Raw genomic sequence first — 23,365 nt, 5'->3', positions numbered from 1 at the left:
ATCAAATGGGTGGACAGACATAAAAGTATTTGTTGGTACATTCCTTAATAAAGCATCTAAACAAAAGGATGAGGAAATGGAAACAAAAGCAGGAGCAATCTGTTTTTGAGGAATATAGCAAATGTATCAATGAAAATAATATCCCACTGAAGATAAAACCATCAGAAAACAAGAAAATAAAAAAACAACTCTGTCAGATAGACTTTATCTGAATGGAAAAGCTGATCTCCAACAAGATTGAAAACATCTGGAACATGACAAACAATTATTCAAATATTAAGTGTGTTGGCTCACAAAACTTCGAAAGTATGAAAACATATGGATCGAGAACAGGTACTGCTCAGATGATTGAGAAGAGCACTTACTATGGATGGATTATTAATAGATGATTTGTGGTCAGATGGAGAAAATGAATCAAAGCATGATGTACTGATATAATAAAATTTCTCAGCTGCAGACCAATATCCCAAAGCTTCATTCTGATTGACACATGTCCCTAAGCCCTGAAGGGAAGTAGATGCCATCAGAGGATCCCACACAAGAGTCCACTGATCATGAAGAGCCCACATATGGGCACAACCTAAGGGAATAAGGGCTGCCATGGAAGACCACAAAAATGACAGAACCTTGCAAGCTGTAATAGTGTGTGTGGAGAAATGAAGGCATCATCAAATAAAGTCAAAGAGGAGAAGATTATGCCCAACTGAAATGAATGTTGAAATAAAAAAAACCCAAGTGGACAAGATGTTTAGTATATTGAAGGAATAACTTCTCCAATTTGAGTAACTAGAGCCAACCTAAGCTGACTTCAGGAGCAGCAAATTAGAGAACTTCTGCCTGGAATGATCTAACAATAGCTGGTTGTCCATATAATGATGAAAGTGCAACCCAAAAGCATGTAAGGATAAGTGAATGTTTTTGACTCCAATAAAAATATACAGTATCCAAAGGGCATTGCACAAACTGATAAACTACCCTGTGGTGAACAAACCAAAGACAGGGTTGCAACTGAAGAGGTACTGGGATATGCAAGTAAGCATTTGCTATGCCCACCTTAGTTATTCCATGGTAAAATGGAGTAGCATGAAAAAGTAATTGAGGTGGGAAAAATATAATATACAGGTTGCCAGTCTTTTTTCTAGGGAAGAAAAAATAGCTTGAAGAAAGATGATGGACAAACAATGGCCTGCTAAAACAGAAGTTCTTGTATGCCTCAGAAAGATGCTCATTGATCCTAGGAAACAGAGAAGTACTGTTGGTGTCATGCCCATCTACAATGAATAAAACAATGAGTACATCCTTGGATGAAGGAACAGGTAAAAGTTGAGAAGGACGAGGATGGAAACTGGGAATAGGAACTTGTCTTAGCTCTGACTGCAAAAAACATGCAACCAACATGGACTCCACACATAATTCCAAAGTCTCAGGTTCATCATCAAAAACATAACACTGAAGAAAAGGGCCAATCATAAATCCCTAAGACAAGGAGGCAGTAAACAAACTTTGGACAAGGCTACATATCAACCAAGGAGATACTAACAACAGAGAAATCCCATGTGTGGGAAAACTAAATACTGAGATGAAGAATTATCATGCAACAAAAGAGGATATAATAGGAAATTGAAGAAATAACATAACTAAGAATCATGCTTAAAAATGTATCAATTAGGTCTAATTGATTCTGCAAAATCCAGTAGTTGGAAAAGGCTACCAAAATCCTTATTGGTTCAAAGAGGTTTAGCTTGTTCAGGAGAAGGAGGCTGACCCATATAATGATCAATAGCACAGCAGATAATCACAGATAAATCCAACAATGTGTCTCCCCCATTTCCAGCTTATGAGATAATTCTAGTAGGAGATATGATACCCAAAGTAGTAACACTAACCTCAGGATTTGCATTTGAAATATAAATCAAACAAAAGTGTTTGATGTATAAACTCTGAGTGAGAAAAAAAATAACTGGAACTTAAATTAAATAAAAAACGTTTCCTCAATCTAAAGATGAAAAAATTAAAATTATAAAGAAATTCAACTTCAGAAATTAAACTATGAAAACTCATGAAATCAAATGATATGAAGGGCACCAAACAAGAAATGTCTTAACATGAGTATAGCCAAAAGATAAGAGATAGTTTGGTAGAACAGAATAGAGGGAGTCACACACATTAAAATAATCTGTCACACTCTTGTGATAGAGAGTTGTTGTATGACTATTTGCATGGAAACAAGACACATTGGAATCAGTCAATTCCAAGTGAGTGTGACAATTAAGGCTTGTGATATGAACAAAAATGTTTTTTTGCATAAAGAGGGCAGCAATGAACAATAATTATATTTCTGTGAGATGAGGTTATGTACTGTATCAGATGTATTTATGATTAACTTTTGAACTTCTATGGAAAAAACTTGATTATACATTTTAACTTACCAACAAAATGAGCAAAATAAGATATTTTCAGAAGAAAACAATGTGCAATGTTCTTCTGTTAGTTAGTGTGAAAGTGGGCTCTGTTTATTTTATCCAAATTACCTTGAAATGGTATACAAGAAATTAAAATAATTATTTCAACTAAACTACTTTCCACAGACGTATATCAGTATTGCAGAATAAAAATAAATAATTGAGCATGTTGACATGGCTATAGAGGGTATCTAAGAAATCAGTATCTTCAATGGAAAGCTAATAATAACATCATATTTTCTATTTATTCTAGAGAGTGCTTGAAGAGATTACCAGACTAATATTAACTGAAACTCAACGAATACATTGTTTTCTATCTGGGCCTAAGGCAAAGCATAAATTAGTGAGCTCCCTTTGGTTTTAAAAAAATACCATACAATTTGGTAGACTAAAGTGGTAAAAGATATCAAGGAAATAAAATATGATGAAACGACTAGTTTATTATTATTATTATAGTTTTATTTTATTACTTATTATTATACTCAGAATGCACTTCTGCCTATTAGATAAAATGGTCCTGTACTTATTTATATACTAGTTACTTAACTGTAATTTATAGATGATTGCATTATTCTCTGTTTGTTGTCAAACAAATATTTATAACTATCAATACTAAAACTTAAGCTAAAACATCACAAATAACTATGTAATTTCCCTCTTCTGCAAAATCTTTATCATTACACTAATATCTTAGCTAAACCTTATTGCTTACACTAAGGATGGCATTCTTACTACAACACTAATTTCTCATTTGAAATTAACATGCACTGGACTCCTTCAAGTCTTCTATCAGCTCAACAGTGTATAATTTACACTGCTTCTAAAAGTAACTAAAAAGATTCTTCTCGCAAAATCTGTACCTTCGTTCAGATTTTTGACTACGTGATTCAGCACTACTCAGAGAGGTACGTTCATCTAATTCACTGAAAAGGCCAAGCTGAGTAGAAAGTTCCTCATCACTTATGGAATGATCATCAGGCTGGGTGAGAGAAAGTTTGTGTCAGTGCAATATAAAAACACTAGCAAGTATATTATCATATATAAGACAAAGACGTAACAGCCTCATATGACCAGTAACTACATGTAACATCTTTTACTCCGATACTAAATGAAGTAATCTAATGATTTCAAACAGCTTATCATAACACGATGTAATAGATGTTTATCAGTATAGTACAATTCTAATACAGTTTTTCTTCACATGTTGAGATTATTATTGTTGTCTGTTAATACCTTTACACAGGCTACATTACATGTAATGCAAAAAGTTTTTAAGTTACTTTACAAGTTCCTTTATTATTGTTATCCCTAGCAGATGGCTAGCTATTAACTGTAATGTGAATTGTCACATGTCACTCTCATGAATTATCATTATATATCTTGTTCAAACAATTATATTACACAGTATTCCATCCAACTGCAGGTTTTCTATTAGTTTTAGTAATATCCTCAAGTTGCTTACAATAATATGTGATACGAATAAGTTTTTATCAATATAGTAATACCCTTAGACAATACCCCCTCTTATGTAGTGTGATGTATCGGTATAACAGTATGTTGTATTTTTGCAATAGTAGTAATCAAAGTAGCATATTTTTTGTAAACTTGAGATTGTTCCAGTAATTTAAGTTTTAAGAAAAATAAAAATTATTCTGATTCAACAAATTTACACCTTACAGCTCTTATTCTTTGTGAATTGATATTTTTAAAACATATATATGCATTCACAATTCTATTTACTACAATACAGTTCTTATAATTAGTTGTTTATACTTGTCTAAAATATTTATGGTTGTGACATTCAGTTGTTATTTTAGCTCTATTTACCTTGTAGGTTTTTTTTTCCCATAGTTGCTGATCAAAATTAAATTGAAGCATGGGAGTAAATTAACAAATTACATTCAATATAGTTGGAAACATTTTTATCAAAATTTTTGTAGCACTAAAAAATATACCTCTACTTAATCTTTTTTAATTTTTCACAAAACAATAAGAGAAAGAAAGCTGCTAAATATGCTATCTTCTGATAAATATTTGTCATTACTTGTTATTTCTTCTGATAAAAAATACTTTACAACATATATGTTAAAGTTTAGTGTATGTAGAACTAGCATGGCTATTAACATTAATCTTATTTGAATTAGCAAAAATGTATTATTTTTTTAGACATCATACATAAAATTCCAATTTATGTGCAGCTAATATTGAATTTAGTATTCAAATTATTTAACTGTCAGTATTATTAAGTTAATATATCTATACAGAATTATTAGGAAAACCTATTAACTATGATAATAGATTTTAAATTAAAATTTTACAACACCAGATAAACATGTTGAACAATCATTTTGGCTTTATTTCATATAATCCATATATTTCACATACAAACGATTAAAAAAAAAGTAATTTTTCCCTTCACGATATTAACTGTTTCTAAATATTATTTCTAACTTTACTAATGTTACAAGTTGTAAATGCCAAAATTCCATCTGTTACTATTAATTTATAATTTAAACTTTATACCTCATTTAGGATGCTTTCCAGGGTAGGTAAATTTTCAACAGGTGGAATACTGTATTCTTTGTCATCTAGCTGTAAAACAAAAATTAATCCATAAATAATATTTAAAAAAAAATTTTTTGAGGGTTTTGGTAAGAAAAATTTAATTTATTTACTAAGACAAATTGATGCTTCTGCCACTAGAGAAGTAAATTATATCTCACAAGAATCATGTCAAACAAAAAATTGCCCACAGCATCTGGTTTTTTTTAAAATTGTATGAATTACAAAACAATAACAAGGACCTGCTGCTCCATCTATGCTGTGCTATCCACTAAACTACAAAAGGAACTCAAAGTTATTCCTTAGTATTCAACTATTTATGAAGGTTTCCCTCACTTTTCCTGAAATTTACTACTTCCACCACATCTAAACACATTCTACAAGCCAGTTACTCTATTAGAAAAATACAACTGCAGTAGAATACCAAATTATTATCATATATTGTTCATTTATTATTTTAAAAGATATCAAGCTATCTTCTATTATAGTGGTGATAAAATTATAGCTACAAGACACTGTCATCCAGTAACTGAAGTTGTTGTTTACTGTTTGAAACCACACTCCTATTGATAGAATTTTCTAAAGTGTGAAAATTTGTTTTTAAACAGAAATTCAAACAAAAATACTAAGCTAAAAACTGTGCTTGTAAACCCTGTATGAAAAAACAACAGAAAGTTTGTTTATTATAAATATTGACAGGTTTTTTTAGAAATATTGTTATATACATAATAGAATGATTTATTTACACTGAGTCAGTGGTTTGTGTTTCAAATGTATATCACTATTATAATAACAAACATAAACAATAACTTAAAATGCTATTGCAAAAGAGCATGTACAATCCTCGTGTATGATTTTTGGAGTTCCTTTTGTCATTAAACTCATGCTGTTAAACTGAAAATAATTACTCAATAACATTTCTCAATAGTCAGTTTTAAATGGTAAAAAACAGAATCAACCTGAATTGAGAGAATTTCAATCAAACTATAGATGAATATCAATTGCCTTAGGCCAAGAGTATAGGTAGCTGGCCAATGCTATGATAAAATATTTATATCAGATAAAAGTGCCTATTGCTAAATGTTTGCTGATGTTATTGGTAAAAAAACCAGGCATTTGAAAGCACCATTAAACAAACTGTTTTATGTAATGTACATGGACTGATGCAGAGTGACACATGATATACGAGACTGAAACAAAACACCAAATATTGAATGGAATCAATTATTTAATGTTAACTTTTTGCCATTTATGTTTATGTAAACAGATAATTAAGATCAGAATATAGACAGTGACACTGCCTTGTATATTAAGAGAGAAGAAAAAGTAGACCCTTCACTTCAAGTTGGAGCAATCACCTGTCTTATCTCCACTCATAAGATAGCTACTTCCATTTAGTGCTGCCCTCTATATGCACACTTTTCTTCACCTATGCAACAAGTTTTTCACTCCCCCTGTTGGAAAATTTCAACATGTCTTTCATACAAATTATCATGCATCACTTCCTAACCAAGAGGAAAATAACATGCTCACATGATCCATATGGCTCCCTCTACATCCTCCACTGGAGAAATAAGGGGAGAAAAAAGTGGGAAGCATATATTAGAAATATATTTTAACTATAGGAAAATTGTAACTTCTGATACAGTACTTACTTCTTCTCAAAAGATTAACTAGAATCCCACATTGAGGTGAAGGGAATGACAGAAGTACCTCCAAAAATGTTCAAAGGATATCCCTGATAATGTGAGAAACAGATCCAAAGATCATAAGGGGGAGAACCACACCATCTCTGAACCAGTTATACTCTTCACTTGTGTGTAGTGTGTATAATACACAAGGGCAGAAACTGTGAGGTGTAGAAGGGTTAGGGTGCAGCTGACTGTACTCATGAGGTACCCACATCCACACCATCTTCACGTCAAACACAAGAATTGGGTCAACATGGTTTACAGAATACCTAGTCAACAACCACTCATCATTGAATGTAATCCATGTAATAAAGAGTAAGATAAGATCCCCTGAAAGTAAAAAAAAAAAAAAAAGGATGAAAACTTTACCAGTTAAAATTGCATTGAAGTCTGAAGAATGGCTAAAGATGGTAGACAAATTCCTGACAAGAATGAAACCATGAGATAATGGGGAGATGAATGTATAGAGAATGGTTCACATTCCAGAATGCAATGCAGAATCTCCTGCACTGGATAATTAATACAAGAAGCAAGAGAAACAGTAAGGTGTCAGACTGGAAAGAAGGAAAACTGGGCCAAATCCAGGAGGAAGGATGGTAAAGAATAATAAGCTATTCAAACCAAAAGGTGAACCCAATTAGTAAAGGGAGAGGGAGAAATAAAAAGGAATGATGATTGCCAGGGAATAAAATGTTGGGATCATATATTCTAGAAGGTACCAAACATGCTTTAGAAGAACAAAGGGCACTGACCAGAACCAGACACAAGCCTATGTAGATCTAGTGAAGAGTAAAGATGGGAAAGAGAATGAAGTAAGATAGGAGAAAAAGGAGAAACAGCTCTCCTAAATTGCTAAGGCCTGCAGCATGAGAAGCAAACTAGACAAAGTAAAGACAGGTAGAGGAAGAAGGGAATGTGAAATGGAAACTGTAAGCAAATTTACCTCTTAACCTCTACAGGCTAAGAGAAGGAATTATACAGTACAGGAAAGATATAACACTAAACATTAGAAAGTGCTTCAAATGGAGATAAAGTAATGGAATGATTGACCACATGAATGACCCAATCTGAATGGATAGGGGGGCCAGTGAGGGTGACATAACTGGAGAGAGCATATGAGCATAAGAGAAACAAAAACATTATGATTTCAGAAAATAGTATGGGATAAAGACAACCTGATAGCCAGAAGAGCCAGGTGGTAATATCTGCCACACAAGCCAGGGTAGATTGGTCAGCAGGAAATACCCTGGAAGTATTCCAACTGTAGAAGGCCAAACACTAATGCTGTCTACCTCACCATATAAAATGGATAAATGAAGGTGAGCTAATGAGGATGCAATTCAACATGTGCAACAGGATCATGTCACCAAAGGTTAGATAAAAAGTAGGTGTAAAAATAAAGAACATGAAGGTTAAGATGTAGAACATCTAATCAAGCTCAATGAAAAAGGAAGGAGCAGTCAACTTAACCTTGGAAACCAAGGCTGATCTTGTCAACAGAGAACAATCATGATGACTCAACAAGGCATGGAGTGGACAAGAAATCACCCAATGAAGTTCTAAGACAGATGGGATACCTAAAGATATTTGTTTGAACAATCCAGATTGAAGATATTAACTGCCAGAGCCAGTGAATAAGGTACAGTCAATCAAAAGAGAGGGAACTTGGTGTATAGGGCTGTAGCAAAGGCATCCATATGTGAAGGCCCTCACTATTGGCAGAAATCTTGAAAATGAGGGGATCTAATGCTCAGTCAATGGGATATAACTGGTCAGGGCATGAAAAACAATTCATGACCAGATGGAAAGTGCTTCGCACAAAACATGTAATAACGCAAATGTGATATCCATGGTCCCAGTAGAAAAGCTCCACTGACCAAAACATAAATTCTGGATTGGTTGTCTCCTTGCTGGGTGATACATGATACCAACATAGAATCAGGCATGAAGAAGGAAGTAACATAATGCTCAATGTATGGACAGAAGTTCAAGAACAGTGAGATGCAAAACACTAAAGCCCACAGACCACCGGCCAAAAGTGTCACTGTGATAGACTCTTACCCTCATACCTGAAGGGAAGTGTCCATGAAAAGATGTAGACTCAGGTGCAGACAATAAAGCAGCACACCTGCTAATGTATGAGCATTGTAAAGTCACCAATGCAGATATTATTATAGGGAAGGAGGAAGGGAAATAGTGGTGGAAAGATGATACAGGTCATGGTATTATCATTTGTAAAATACCCTCTGAAGGGATTGTAAATGGGCATGACCAAGGGGTACAAGATACATCATAAAAGGCCAAACACAAGGGCATAAAAAAGCAACTTGAAGGAACTGAAAAAAATGAATATGATAATTGAGTTGAATAAATCATGTTGAAAATTAGCCACTTAAGGAAAAAAGAAAGTCAAATATGCAGCAATAAAGAAAGAAATGACCACACCTGGACTCAAGTGCTACAAAATGAGATGTATTAATTCATTAAAGAAGTATAGATGGAGTGCCACATACATCAAGTCAGAATGTAATACTTCTATTGGTTAAGAGGTGATGCATAATGATTTACATGAGAGACAGAAAGGAGTGGAAGGCTTGTGGCATGCATGAAGATAATGTTTATATCTAGAGGACAGCAATGAATGAGAGGAAGAGAGTACTATATAGGAATTTATAGGCCAGTTAGCATAACTTATGTAGTGGAAGTAATTCCAGAAATGGATAAAAGAAGCTTTGCAAAATAATTTAGTGGAATATTAAATCACAGAAGACGGCTAACCCAGATTCACTACAAGGAAATCTCTCTTTATTAATATGTTACCTTTGTTGTTAATTTTACTTATTATGTGGATGTTGAAAAATAGTGACTTGATGTACTTTGATTTGCAAAGTAGTTTTTAATAAAGTGTCACACAGAAGAAAAAAACTTTTAAAAAATCACAATTAGTAGGAGCTATGAAAAAGACAAGACAATCAGACTGAAGGGTGGCTGGATAAGAGAAGGTAAAAAAGTTATTAATCAAATACAGTTAAACTGCAACTTTGCTATTAGTAGAGTGCCTTAAGGGTCACTGCTCAGACATCTGCTTTTTCTTATTTATTTTGATGATACTGATAACAGCATAATTAGTTTAGTCTCTTGAGGATATTATTCTTCTTAGTAGCTGTACTGGAAAATGTAACTGGTGAGTTAGATTTTTAGCATACAGAGAAATAAAATTAAAAATACATTTAGTAGTGGAAACCTACAAATAGACACTTCTGTATACACTTTTTTTTTCTCTGCCTGAAGTGTTAACATTTAGATACACTTAGTTTGTCCAAAATGTAGTGTTAGCTGACATTTAAGATTCTTTCAAAATTTTATTCAGTACATTTATGGATATGGAAAGTTATGAATATATTTCAACATATCCAGCATTCTCTACTTATTATAACTCTGATATATGACAAGTGAATAGTGTTGGTTGGTTGGTTGGTTTGGTATTTTATAATACAAAGCAGTTAGGCTATCTGTACCAAATATCCAGTAAAAGTTAAAATTAAAGTAAATTTAGGTAAATTCATAAAAGGAAATTAAGGTAAAACAAAACAAAGTTTAAAAAAAAGCATAAATAGTATTAAAACCAATGTTTACATCTAGTCTACAGCAATAGCAGAAAAACTATAGTAATACAAGTTTTAAAGGACTTTCTGTAGCCTAACTGTAATTATCATAACTCACCAGGAAGACTAACATGTAAGTTTAAAAACCACCATCAGTCACATGAAGTTGGCCTTTCCAGTCCTGGTTCAGAGTTATTTGACATTATGGCCATTTTCAGAAAGTAAAGTAATAAAAGTTTTAAAAGACTTGTAGCAAAAGTTTAATTATAACTCACCAGGATGACTAACAGGTAGCTCAAACAGCCTTTTCAGTTGGCGTTTTCAGTCCTGGTTTCGAGTTATTTGACATTACAACCATTTTCTAATTTCAAATCAAACTAGATGAACTTTGATTCTTAAAAGGGAATCACATTAAAAAGGTCCAATTTATAAATTAAAAACTTAAATAGCATTAAAAACATTAATGGCCTTTAAAAAACTGAAAGCATTTCCAAGGTAGACAGTGTCACAGTCACCAATAACACTGTCTAACATTATGCATAAACCTTGGGACGGAACATATTTAAAATAGTGCCGTCGTTCAGAGTCATAACAATGGCAAGACAGTAAAATGTGGCTTATTGTAACCCGAGTGTTACACAGACAACACATTAGTGCATCAGTCCCAGATAAAAGAATACAATGAGTTAAAAAATGTGACCAATGCTTGGTCTAGTTAGAATAACTTCCACTTTCCAATCCTCATGGAAGTAAGATGGCCAAGGTCCAATATAGGGTTTCATTTGGAAAAGCTTGTTTTCATGTTGTTCACTTCATGTTCACTGCCAACTGGCATGGAGCCAAGCCTTGAATACAAGACCATAGTCCATGTATGGAACAGGCACAGTGGTGATAGTGTCAGAGCAGATAGATTTAGCTGTGGCATCAGTGAGCTTGTTCCCACAAATACCAGCTTGGCCTGGTATCCAGGAAAACTGGATAGAAGTAGATATTAAAGAGAAATTGGCCAGTTGGTTTTGAACATAGGCAAGAACAGGGTGTGAGCTAATATGAAGCAATTCCAGGGCCAGTAGAGAACTAAGTGAGTCAGTATAAATAGGGCAGTTTGAGTACTGCTCAGGTTTTATGTGATCCAGGACAAGAAGAAATGGTGTACAGTTCAGCAGTGAACACAGAAGCTGCACAAGGGAATCTGTGCATGACCACCAAACCACAACAAACCATGGCAGAGCACACACAGTCACCTGATTTCGAACCATCTGTATAAATAGGAATGGAAAAATGGCTCAAAATATGTTCAGCAAATAACAGACAGTATTTCCAATCGGGATTGTCTGCTTTACTCAGATGTCTTAAAGATAGGCCACATTTGGGGACTGTAAGAAGCCATAGTGAGATGTTTGTTCTGAAAAGGGCTGACCAGTGGTATTGGAGCATACAGCAACATTATCAGAGGTGCAAAGAAGGTTCAAGAATTTATATTGAAAAGTGTGACACCCAAAACACAACCCTGAGGGACTCCAAGTTCCTGTAGAAAAGAACTGGAAAGTATGAACCCACACAAACTGGAAATCACTTGTCCATTAAAATATTTTTAATACCTCATGTTCGACGACTGACAAAATGTGCAAATGGCCATGTCAACCATTAATCTTTATATATATAGAAGTTTCTCTGAACCCACACAAACTGGAAAATGCTATACTTCCATTTTGTATCATAAGCCTTCTCAATGTCAAAGAATATTGATACAAGATGTTGTCATTTGAGAAAGGCTTCTCTGACTGACATTTCAAGTCAAATCAGGTGGTCCAGGGTGGAGAGATGTTGTCAGAACCCAAACTAGGTGGGCGAGATGAGGTCGTTTGATTCAAGGAACCAAATGAGATGAACATTAACCATCCTCTCTGAGGTCTTACAGAGACAGCTTGTCAAAGCAATTGGATGGTAGTTTGAAGGAATCTTGAGATCCTTCCCAGGAATCAGGAAAAACACTCTCCTGCTAGATCCAGTTAAAAACAATCAGAAGAATAGTAAGATAAGCAGGAGATAGATGGTGCAGCATTTCATAGTGTACACAATCAGGTCCAAACAATGTGCTGCCAGACCAATGAAGGGCCAGTTTGAGTTCCACCAGTGTAAAAGGATGATTATAGTCATAAAGACAATCAGCTCTAAAGAAAATAGATGATCACTCTGTCCAAGTCTTGATAGCTAAGAAGGTGGAGGAAGAAGCAAAAGTGCTAGATACCCAACAAAAGCTTTCATCTAGAGTATTGGTGATGCTCCAGGTATCAGCTACTTCCTGGCCATCACAGAGCAAGATTGATAGGGTGACTGAATTATATTGCCCACTGACCTTTCAAATCTCATCCCATATGACTTTGGAACTGGTGGTAGAATATATGCTGGTTGTGAACTTAATCCAAGATTTCTTCTGGCTTTGACATCTTGTCCACCGAGCATGTGCACAGGCCTGCTGGAAAGCAATGCAGTGCGAGAGTATGGGATACCTACAAAAAGTATGCCAGGCCTGTTTTTGAGCCTTCTGTGCCATGGAGCAGGCAGGATTCCACCATGAATAAGGATATTGTGGAAAACATGTCAAGGTTTTAGAAATATTTTGAGCAGCTGCTTGTATAATATAGTCAATTACTGCTGCCACACAGTCACCTATTGATGGCTTACAGATAATAGCATGATCAAGTTCTGCAAGAGCAGTAAAAGAGGGATAGTTTGCTTGATCCAACTTCCACTGGGGCATGTGGGTAAGGTGGCATTGACCATGGCCAGTCTCTCTCAAAATTATAGGAAAATAATCACTGCCTTGTGGGTTATTGTCAACCCTCCATGAAAAGTAGAAAAATAGTGAAGGGGAGCAAACTGGAAGATCAATAGCAGTAAAGGACTGACTTGGTGCATGAAAATAAGTATAAGAACTGCTATTGAAAAAAAGAGAAAGGTTGTGATCAGAGATCATACGCTCTACAGAGCTACCCTTCCTACCAATATTAGCACTTTCCAAGAGGGTAAGATGTTCATTATAGTCACCTATGATTAAAAAGGGAGATGGCAACTATTCAATGAGAGGTAGGTACAGAGAACAAACAGTGATGGTACAATCCAAAGAAACACGGATGTCTATGGCCTCCAAGAGTGTGTCAAGCAGCAAAGACAGGGTGGACACATGCTGATCAACTAACAGTGCTACCTCCTCATCACACAGCCTGTCATTTCTGTACAAATAAAACTGCCAAATGGTGACTGTATTGACAGCTTTCAGAAATGTTTCCTGTAAGGAAAGACATATAGGATGGTAGGAAGCAATCAGTGTTTTGATGTCATCCAGATTAGAACATAAACCTCGACAGTTCCATTGTATCAAGGTGGCCATTTTTATTTATGTGTAGGTGAATTGGGTGGAGAACCCTTCTGTTTAAGACCACGTCTTTTTTCTTTACTGTCTTTATTCAAGGGAGGTCTATCGACCTCCATGGATCCTGCCCTGGGTTGATTGGGCAGGTCTTTGCTGTTGAAACAGGATTCCAGCAACTGAGGACATGAAGGAATGATATTTTGCATCTTCTGGTGGGAGAAGAAAATGTACCCAAGGAAATTCCTATATCCAGAGCCAAAGGAAGTGGATCTTGGGATTTGTTGGAATGTATGTTTGGGACAGAGATGTTGTTATGGAAGTTGATGTTGACTCATCAACTTTTTTAACCATGGAGGTCAAAAGACTTTCCATTTGGTTTGAGAACAATTCTTTTGGGAGGTACAGAGAGATCCTCCTGCACTCCTACTGTTGTAGTGGAATGAAGTGCAGCAGCATACATCGGAGATGAAGTGGTGGACAGCACCTTTCGAGCCTCAGGGTGAGTAATGTTTTGAATTGTTTTCAAATGCTGCACCCCTTTTTCTTCCAACCATTTAGGGCAAGAACAAAAGTAGGATGGCTGAGACTTATTGTAACTGATCCACTGAGGATCCATTTCACACTCAAGACATCATAATCTTTGCCACTGCAACGAGCACACATATGTCATGGAATAACATGATGTCTTCAAGTGACTGAACCACTGACACTGGAAACATCCGAGAGAGTTTGGAATGTATAGCCGTACCTTGCAATTAATATAACCTGCCTTGATAGTGGCAGTTGAACACGGTGATGTAAATGTCAGAATGAGGACATTGGTCAGCATCATAATTCCATCTTTGCAAGTGGAGATATGCCTCACTGCAGAAACTCTTTAGGTGGAGAAACCAGGGATAATCTCTGACTTGGAATGTTCTTCAAATCCCTGTCAACAATAACTCCTTGTGATGAATTCAAAGTAGCATTAGGTGTAACCTCAATAGGTATATCCCCCATTGCCTTAGAATGCAAGAGGAGTTCACTGTGTTGAGGTGTGAATGTTTCTACCAATAAGTCACCAGATCAAAGCTTCTTTACTGACTTTGGAGAACCAGCAAGTCCCTTCTGAATGAAGAAGGAAACATTTGCCCTAAAGGTTTGTCTGGAAGAGAATGTAGTATAAGAAAATGAGGTACAACAGGTGTTACAGATGTTGAAGATTGTTATTCAGAATCTTCAAGATGTGGTCATTTACCTATGGACTGTTTTTTCACTATTTTATTTTTAGTTTATTTGGAGGACCCATAATAAAAAAAGGAATGTTTTGATGCCCAACTGTCCCCACCCACCATGGAGTCCTACATGGGAATGCACTACAATGTCAAACAAGGACACTGCAGCAATGCCAGGGTTTCATGAGCATTATACCCAAACACCAGCTTCAGATACAATGTCCACAACACCTGTTGAGAACATCCAAAACTGGTACTTGGTTGACCCTAGCCCAAGTGGACAAGCCGATTGACCCAAGGGGGACACCCCAAGGCTGCCCATCTAGAGAAATTCAAGGCCAAAGTAATGTGTTACAGTTGGACCCCTCAACCACCAGCATCCTCTCCTCCCCTTCACAGGTCACCATACACAACAAACACATGGGTGGATATTTAGATCCCAGAGGATGTAAATTGAAAATACAGAACCTTCCTTGGGAGGTCCCATCACCATATACAGGAATCCACACCGAGGGGTAAATAGTGCAAAACTGTATAATTTTACACTACATGCCCAGGACATTAAAATTTGATTGACAGCACAGCAGTAAACACTATGCTTGATTTTGTTCATAAAACTTTTGGATGTAAAATCCTTTTGAACACACTCCCATATATAACAACATTTTGGAACAATACGGGACCTATTGGTCCATCTTGGCTGTTCTATCCATTAAATTAAACAAAAATAAAAATCTTAAATCCAGTCATTATCATTCATATACTTAACAAGCCTTTTCTCAAATTTACTTCAATTTACTGCCTCCTCAATATCCAAAGACAACCCATTCCAAAGTCCAGCCACCCTGTTACAAAAAAAAACTGTCTTAGCTGAAAATAACACCTATCCTGCCAACATTTACATTTGTGTCCCCTAATTCTACTATTTTTACTGTTAAATACCAAAAATCATGATGCATCAACATTATCAATTCTATTTACAATCTTCAACACCTCAATCAAACCCCCCTAATTCTTTAAAAAAAAATTGAGAGATTTCAATCTCTCCTCACATAACAATCCCTTCATCCCAAACACCATTCTACTAGCATTTCTCTGAACCTTTCCAACAATTTGATGCCTTTCCTAAGTTAAGGAGCCCAAGACTATACACAATATTACAACTGTAGACTAACCAATGACCTATACAAAGAAATTATAACCTCTTTAACCTTGTATTCAATATTTCTGTAGATACAGTCTAAAATTCTATTTGTCTTACTACTAGCAACAGCACACTGCTTGGATAGCATAAAAAGCTGATCAATCATTATACCAAGATCCTTTTCTTTCATGACACTCTTAAGGTTATTCACATCCAAAATAAACTTATAATTCAAATTTTATACCACATGCATTGCTTTGCATTTATTATAATTAAAACCCTTCTGTCATTTATTTCCCAGCTCACTAAATGATCTAAACCCTTTTGTAAAGCAGCAGCATCCTCTTCACAGCTAACAAAACCTAAAACTTTAATATTATCTGCAAATTTAAGTAATTTATTGACTACTCCTTAATGTGTGTCATTGATACAAATAAAAAAAAAAAGAGCAAAGATCCTAAGATTAACCCTGATTATCTCCCACACCTATAGAGATAAGTTTCTTTACAAGCCTTTAATGTGGCATCTTGTCAAATGCTTTCTGAAAATCCAGATACATCAAATCTCCACATTTACTCTCATCTACATAAGCAGTAATATTTTAAAGAGTGTTGAAAGATTTATAAGGCAAGATTTTTTCTTTAGTGAAACAATATATTGACTATCCAATGAAATTCTAAACATTGTTAAATGAATTTACAAAGAATTTTTTAACAGACTTTGCACAACTTTTCCAACTGATATGAGATTAATGTGTCTATAATTACTGGAATAATTTTATCACCTCCCTTGAAAACAGAAATTACATCAACTAACTTGTCTACTATTTGAAGACTGATAAGAAAAAAAAAAAAATTAATGGCTGACATATTCAATCTTTAACCTCCTTCAAAACCCTTGGGAAAATATTATCTGTTCCAAGAGACTTGTCATTCTTTGAACTTCCCATGTTTTACTAACTAACTCTGAATTAATGCACTCATCTTGTTTAAACCCATTTCTATCTATCAACTGTTCAAAATGTGGAATACTGCATGAATCGTTGTTTACAAAAACTGAAGACAAAGAAAATTTAATAACCCAGCCATCTCAATCATCAGGTAAAGCCCTCCTTTATCATCCCTCAAGAATCCTACCTCCTAACATTTTGTTTACTTTTAATGTATTTAAAGAAATCTTTACTGTTAATTTTTGATATCTTCAGCCAACCTTTTTTCATAACTCCTTCATGATGTCTTAATTACCTGTTTCATCAACTTTCTTGATCTTTTATAATCTTTTACATCTATTTGTCATATCAATCAATTTAAATTTATGATACTTTTATTTCTGTTTCTTAATCTCTTTGTGAAAAAAACTGTTTTTTGTTTACTTGCAGCTATCCTTTTATTTCTGTAAGGAATATGCTTACCTTGAATATTTAAAACTTTATCTTTAAAAACTTTCCACATTTGATCAGTATCTCCACACAATTCACAACAGATAATTATTCTTTCATCTTTTCAAAATTTACAACCAAAATATCATTATTCCTTTTATTCATATGCAGCAAAATATTGTACATAATAGAGCAATTATTACTTACAACCAGATATTCCCCAGTTTCCACCTTCTTGACCATTTCTACATTTGAAGTTAATAATCAGTCTAAAATAGCACCACTCTAGTAGTTTTCTTCACTAAATAGTGAAGAAAGCCATCCTGAACAGTTTAAAAAAAAAACATTTCTCCTTCATGGTTCAACTCTAGCATTGCCCAACCTATATGTCTGCAATTAAAATCACCCATATTATGACTTCATTAACAGCTGAAATATTAATCTCATTGTAAAGTTTATCATTAATTTCACTAGTAGCATTTGGTGGTCTGAACCAAGTTCACTAACACAAACTCAAACCAATTCCATTTCCATGCTATTATCTTTGATGTTTTCAACTACAACAGGAAGTAGCTCACATTTTACACATAAAGCCACTCCCCCCTATTTAATACTCGATCCCTGTTAAATAGCCTGTAACCCTATATTTAAAATAAATAAATGTACTGTCATTAAAATCATCTACTTTTCACTGTGTTTCAGTTATTCCCATTATATCTACAGATGCAGGTTATCCTTGCCTCAAATGTCAACTTATTTGAACAATTGCAGTTCTTTCTGTCTTAGGTTATTTGAAAATAAACAAAACACCATAAAAGATCTTAAGGATGTAGTAATCTGCAAGGCACACGAATTTCTCAGGAAACAAATAAAAGTGTTATGCAAAATATGCCATGCGAGACCACAAGATGGAAATTCTGAACAATTCATTCTCAGTCCACTAATACCCTAAGGATGTAGTGTAATTTTGGCAAGTTTCATGATGTTTACATATTATGTAACAGTAATTATAAACACAAAACACTTATGGTAAATCACTAAATTCAATGGATCTATTTTGTTTCTTGGTATCTCATATGTTTATTTTAATATGACATTTGCTTTAAAAATTGTCTTTATTATGTTAACAATAACACTTTCCAATCATACATGCTGGTGTTTAAATATGTACATCATGTAGTCCTGTGCTTACTTTCAAAATGTTTCTTTGAAACTGTAATATTATACTTTTATGTAAAGTATATTTAAAAAAAACTGGAAAAAAATAACTCTTTTTGTTGCACAAGGCTCTCTGTTAGATTTATTCCCACACACTAAAACACTAAAGTGGAATATTTATTAACATATTTTACAGAGTTAGTAATTTAACAAAAAATAGAAATATTCTTAGAATAAAGTACGAAAATCCACACTTTAAGAATTAAAATGAAATATTATTAACCTCTTAAATCTAAATAATAAGTTTAAAAAAATAAATAAAAAGATATCTGCATTTTCCCCATGCTCAATCTTAGAGTGTCACTCACTTCAAACATGTGGTTCATGCTCTTTACATTTCCAAGACAAAATATTTATTTAATTTTCTGTTTGGCTTCATAAGACCAAAAGGATTCTTATAAATTTCAAAACTGAAATTAAGTTTGCCTTATTGAATTATTCTGATATTCAGTTATTGTCCAATGAAGGTAATGAGATTATACTAACTTAACTGTTAATGTTGGTCTTGAGGAAGGACAGTAGTCCAAAACGTTGACAGCGCGAATAAGTCAACTGCCAACAAGTATAAATATGGCTTAGCCCTTCTATAAGAAGTTCTTAGCACTGAAGTCAGTGAAGAGTGAAGTTCAATAAATATATTAGAATTCATACAGTTTTTCATAACTATGACTAATAAAAGCTAAGTATTATGATTAACAACTGAAACAAAGCCACGAACCTCTTCTATCTCAAAATCGAGATCAGAGAAGTCGGTCAGAATTTTTTCCTGATTTACTGAGGACGTACACTCCCCCTCTTCCATTACTGCGTTTTCCATGCGACAAGTGTTTACGAAAGGTTTAGCGACACCTAAAACCTATTTATTTTCCAGTCAAGAGAAATTATTTTTTAAAGTAGAACACCCGCACCACTGATGCTGACAGGAAACACCTTTTTTTTAATTTCAGTACAGCGATGTTTTAACATTCCTACCGTAGGCATTGTGGTACATGCTCTATATTATTTAAAATATGAAATCGAGTGTTTTATGATTACATTTATATCAATAGCTTCACAATAGTATCACATTGATACTTTCGTATTGTTATATATACATACAACATTATTTTAAACATATTAAGTAAAGTTTGACTTACGTGCCGTTTCCCAGTGGCTCAGCGGTATGTCTGCGGACTTACAACGCTAACAAGCGGGTTTCGATACTCGTGGTAGGCAGAGCACAGATAACCCATTGTGTAGCTTTGTGCTTAATTCGAAACAACAATTTATGTGCCAAACATAATTACATGAGATTAAAAGAGAAATTAAGAATCAGTTATTATGAATGTTAAACTTTTGTAATTCATATATGTATGAAAATAACAAATATTTGAATTAAGTTATACCATTTTCCACAGTTTGTTGATTGTCGGAGGAAGCAGAGAGATATCAGAAGAAATACATTGATTTGTAAAATTTGTCAAGGGATAAAAAATGGGAAAATATCTGAAGCTTGGACAAAATCTAAGCATCAAGACTGCAGTTCCTCTTCAGATGTAGATATAAATCTATCTGAAATATTTTATAATGACACTGTCTTGTGTAAAATTATGGTTTAAAGCGACCGTCTATCATTTACCCCCGGAAAACGCAAATAAAGCTAAAATACTAGCAGCAAAATGAGCAAAGTGAAAAGGTAAATAAAATTACTGTGTGCAAAACAATCTAATAACACTATTTAAGTTTTGAAAATGGTTAAAAAATTACAACATATTCATCATATTTCCTATGAGACAGGAAAGTGTAAAGCCAAAGGAGACTATATAAATGCTCTGTCAGAATTATCTGGGGCTTCACGATGAAATTTTAGAACATTAATATGCTTCCTAAAACTGTAAAATTGAATCAGAATACGCTCTGCAAAAGAGTAAAATATATCTTTAATATAACACGTTTATATCAAACGTAGTGGGCCTTTTAATATTTTATTCTGCCCAACGCCAGACAATTTTATTTAGCTTAGGGGAAGTTCTTGCAGTGAAAATGTTAATACAATCTCAATTAACTTCGACAGTGGAACCACTGGTTGCTAGTAGATATGGCACTATCTCAAGATCGCATGCGTCATTGGAGATACAAGATAGTCTTGTAATTTTCGTATGAAACATCGGTCAGCCCTGGGTCGTGATGCTAACTGTTTTTTAAAAGCCAGATCTGGATTAGCGGCTAAATCTAAATCTCGAACGAAATAGGGCCCGGCATGGCCAGGTGTGTTAAGGTGTTCGACTCGTAATCCGAGGATCGTGGGTTCGAATTCCAGCCGCAACAAACATGCTCGCCATTTCAGCCGTGTGGGCTTTATAATGTGACGGTCAATACAACTATTCGTTGGTAAAAGAGTAGCCCAAGAGTTAGCGGTGAGTGGTGATGACTAGCTGCCTTCCCTCTAGTCTTACACTGCTAAAGTATGGACGGCTAGCGCAGATAGCCTTTGAGTACCTTTGCGCGAAATTCAAAACAAATAAACAAAACTCGAAAGAAATGAAACATGACATCATAGCTGAAATGTGTCCAAATTTCAAACATTGTGATGCAGTTAGATGCAGTATCAATTGTTTCAATTTTAAAATATATTTATATGAAGTATACTTATATTTATGACAATTATAATTAGTAGTTGTTAGGTTAGGTTAGATTCGTTGTAGTTTAATTAGACAAACTTGATACCAGTGAGCTCTATGACGTCATATCACATTTCGATTGAGATTCAGACGCTCGTCAGATCTGGCTAAATATTTTGTTATTTAGCTTAAAAATTTATATTAAAAAACAAAAGAAAATTGTAAAAATATGAGGTTACCCTTTTTCTTTAGAAAAATATTTTACTCTAGCGGCCTAGCCTTTTTTCCACAAATCTTTATTTCTGACTTCGTTATGGCAATATTAATCTTAGGTCAGCATGTCATAGTATGATGATAAAGCTCAAGTGCTTGAACGAGTTTTCATTAAGAAGCTATTTTATGTCCGTGAAAATACTTTTGAAATGCCAAAAACGGTTTTAGAGAGAAAGAAATTAAAGCCGTTCGCCGTGGTCTACTTCAGTACATAATCGAGGGCGGTTTGTAGTTGCTGTTCAATATATCTCATGTTCGACGACTGACACGAGATGATGGCATTAATCTTTATACTAAAAAGTGTGACACTCAAAACACAGCCTTGAGGAACCTCAAGTTCCTGTAGAAAAGAACAGGATAGTGTCGAGCCCACACAAACTTGGAATCTGTCAGTTAATTTTTTTTTAATAAACATGGGTAAATGGCCACGTAACCCATATATATGGAGGTCTTGCAAAATACCATACCTTCATGTTGTGTCATAAGCGTTCTCAATGTCGAAGAATATTGATACAAGATGTTGTCATTTGAGAAAGGCTTCTCTGATTGACATTTCAAGTAGAATTAGGTGAAGTGCTGTCGTCGCAACTCACACTGGGTGGGCGAGAGGAGGTTGTTTGATTCGAGGAACCAAAGAAGACGAGCATTAATCATCCTCTCTAAGATCTTACAGAAACAACTCGTCAAAGCAATTGGGTGGTAGTTTGAAGGAATCTTGGGATCTTTCCCAGACTTAGAGAAAAGTAAGATAATAGCCAGGCGCCAGGCATTAGAAGAAACATTCTCCTGCCAGATCCGGTTAAAAACAATTAGAAGAATATCAAGAGAAGCAGGAGAGAGATGGCGCAGCATGTCATAGTGTGCATCATCTGGCCCAACAGATGTACTGCCAGACCAATGAAGAGCCATTTTCAGTTTCACCAGTGTAAAGGGACGATTATAGTCAAAGAGACAGTCAGTTTGAAAGGAAAGAAGTGAACGCTCTGCTTAAGTCTTGATGGCCAAGAAGGTGAAGGAACAAGCAAAAGTGCTAGATACCCGGCAAAAGCTTTCACCTAGAGTATCGGTGATGCTCCAGACATCAGCTACCTCTTGGCCATCAGAGAGTAACATGGAGAGGGGGACAGAATTGTAGTGCTCACTGACCTTTCGAACCTTGTCCCATATGACCTTGGAACTGGTGGAAATAGATATGCTAGTTGTGAACTTAATCCAGGGTTTCTTCTGGCTTTGACGTCTTACCCACCTAGCATGTGCACGGGCCCGCTGAAAAAGCGATGCAGTTGGAAAGTGTGGGATATCTATGTAAAGCATTCCCCGCCTGTTTTTGAGCCTTCCGTGCCATGTAGCAGGCAGGATTCCACCATGGACGAGGATATAATGGAAAACGTGTCGAGGTTTCAGGAATACATTGAGCAGCTGCTTGTATAATACAGTCAGTTACTGCTGCCACACACTCGTCTATTGATGGCTAACTCACGATGGCAGGATCAAGTTCTGGGAAAGCAGTGAAAGTGGACCAGTCTGCCAGATCCAGCTTTCACCGGGGCACGCGGATAGGGTGGCATCAACCACGGCCAGTCTCTCTCAAAAGTATAGTAAAATGATCACTGCCTCGTGGATTAGTGTCAACCCTCCATGAAAAATGGGAAAATAATGAAGGGGAGCAAACCATGAGATCAATAGCGGTAAAGAACTGACTAGATGCGTGAAAATAATTGGAACAACCAGTATTGAAAAGAGAAATATTGTGATCAGAGAGCATACGCTCTACAGAGCGACCCCTCCTATCAATAACAGCACTTCTCCAGAGGGGATAAAGTTCATTAAAGTCCCCCAGGA

The 23,365-nt window shown here is 35.1% G+C and overlaps 1 protein-coding gene across 8 annotated transcripts in view; it reads right to left on the bottom strand.

Annotated features, from left to right (window-relative positions):
* Positions 1–19,523, bottom strand: part of Vps8 (vacuolar protein sorting 8) — a 109,597-nt gene extending 90,074 nt beyond the window's left edge. For all 8 annotated transcript variants that reach the window (XR_013030924.1, XR_013030923.1, XR_013030925.1 and 5 more), the window contains exons 1-3: positions 19,369–19,523; positions 4,986–5,054; positions 3,323–3,441 (exon numbers count right to left, since the gene is read on the bottom strand). Coding sequence is in view for 3 of the 8 variants with exons in the window: in XM_076512313.1 (XP_076368428.1) it covers positions 3,323–3,441; positions 4,986–5,054; positions 19,369–19,467 (287 nt within the window). In the remaining 5 variants the exon portion in view is untranslated. The remainder of the gene's footprint in view (positions 1–3,322; positions 3,442–4,985; positions 5,055–19,368) is intronic.
* Between the last annotated feature and the right edge of the window lie 3,842 nt (positions 19,524–23,365).

The sequence above is a fragment of the Tachypleus tridentatus genome, chromosome 7, assembly GCF_004210375.1.
Source record: "Tachypleus tridentatus isolate NWPU-2018 chromosome 7, ASM421037v1, whole genome shotgun sequence".
Classification (NCBI taxonomy): Eukaryota; Metazoa; Arthropoda; class Merostomata; order Xiphosura; family Limulidae; genus Tachypleus; species Tachypleus tridentatus.
This window is presented reverse-complemented; position numbering and strand designations above follow the sequence as displayed.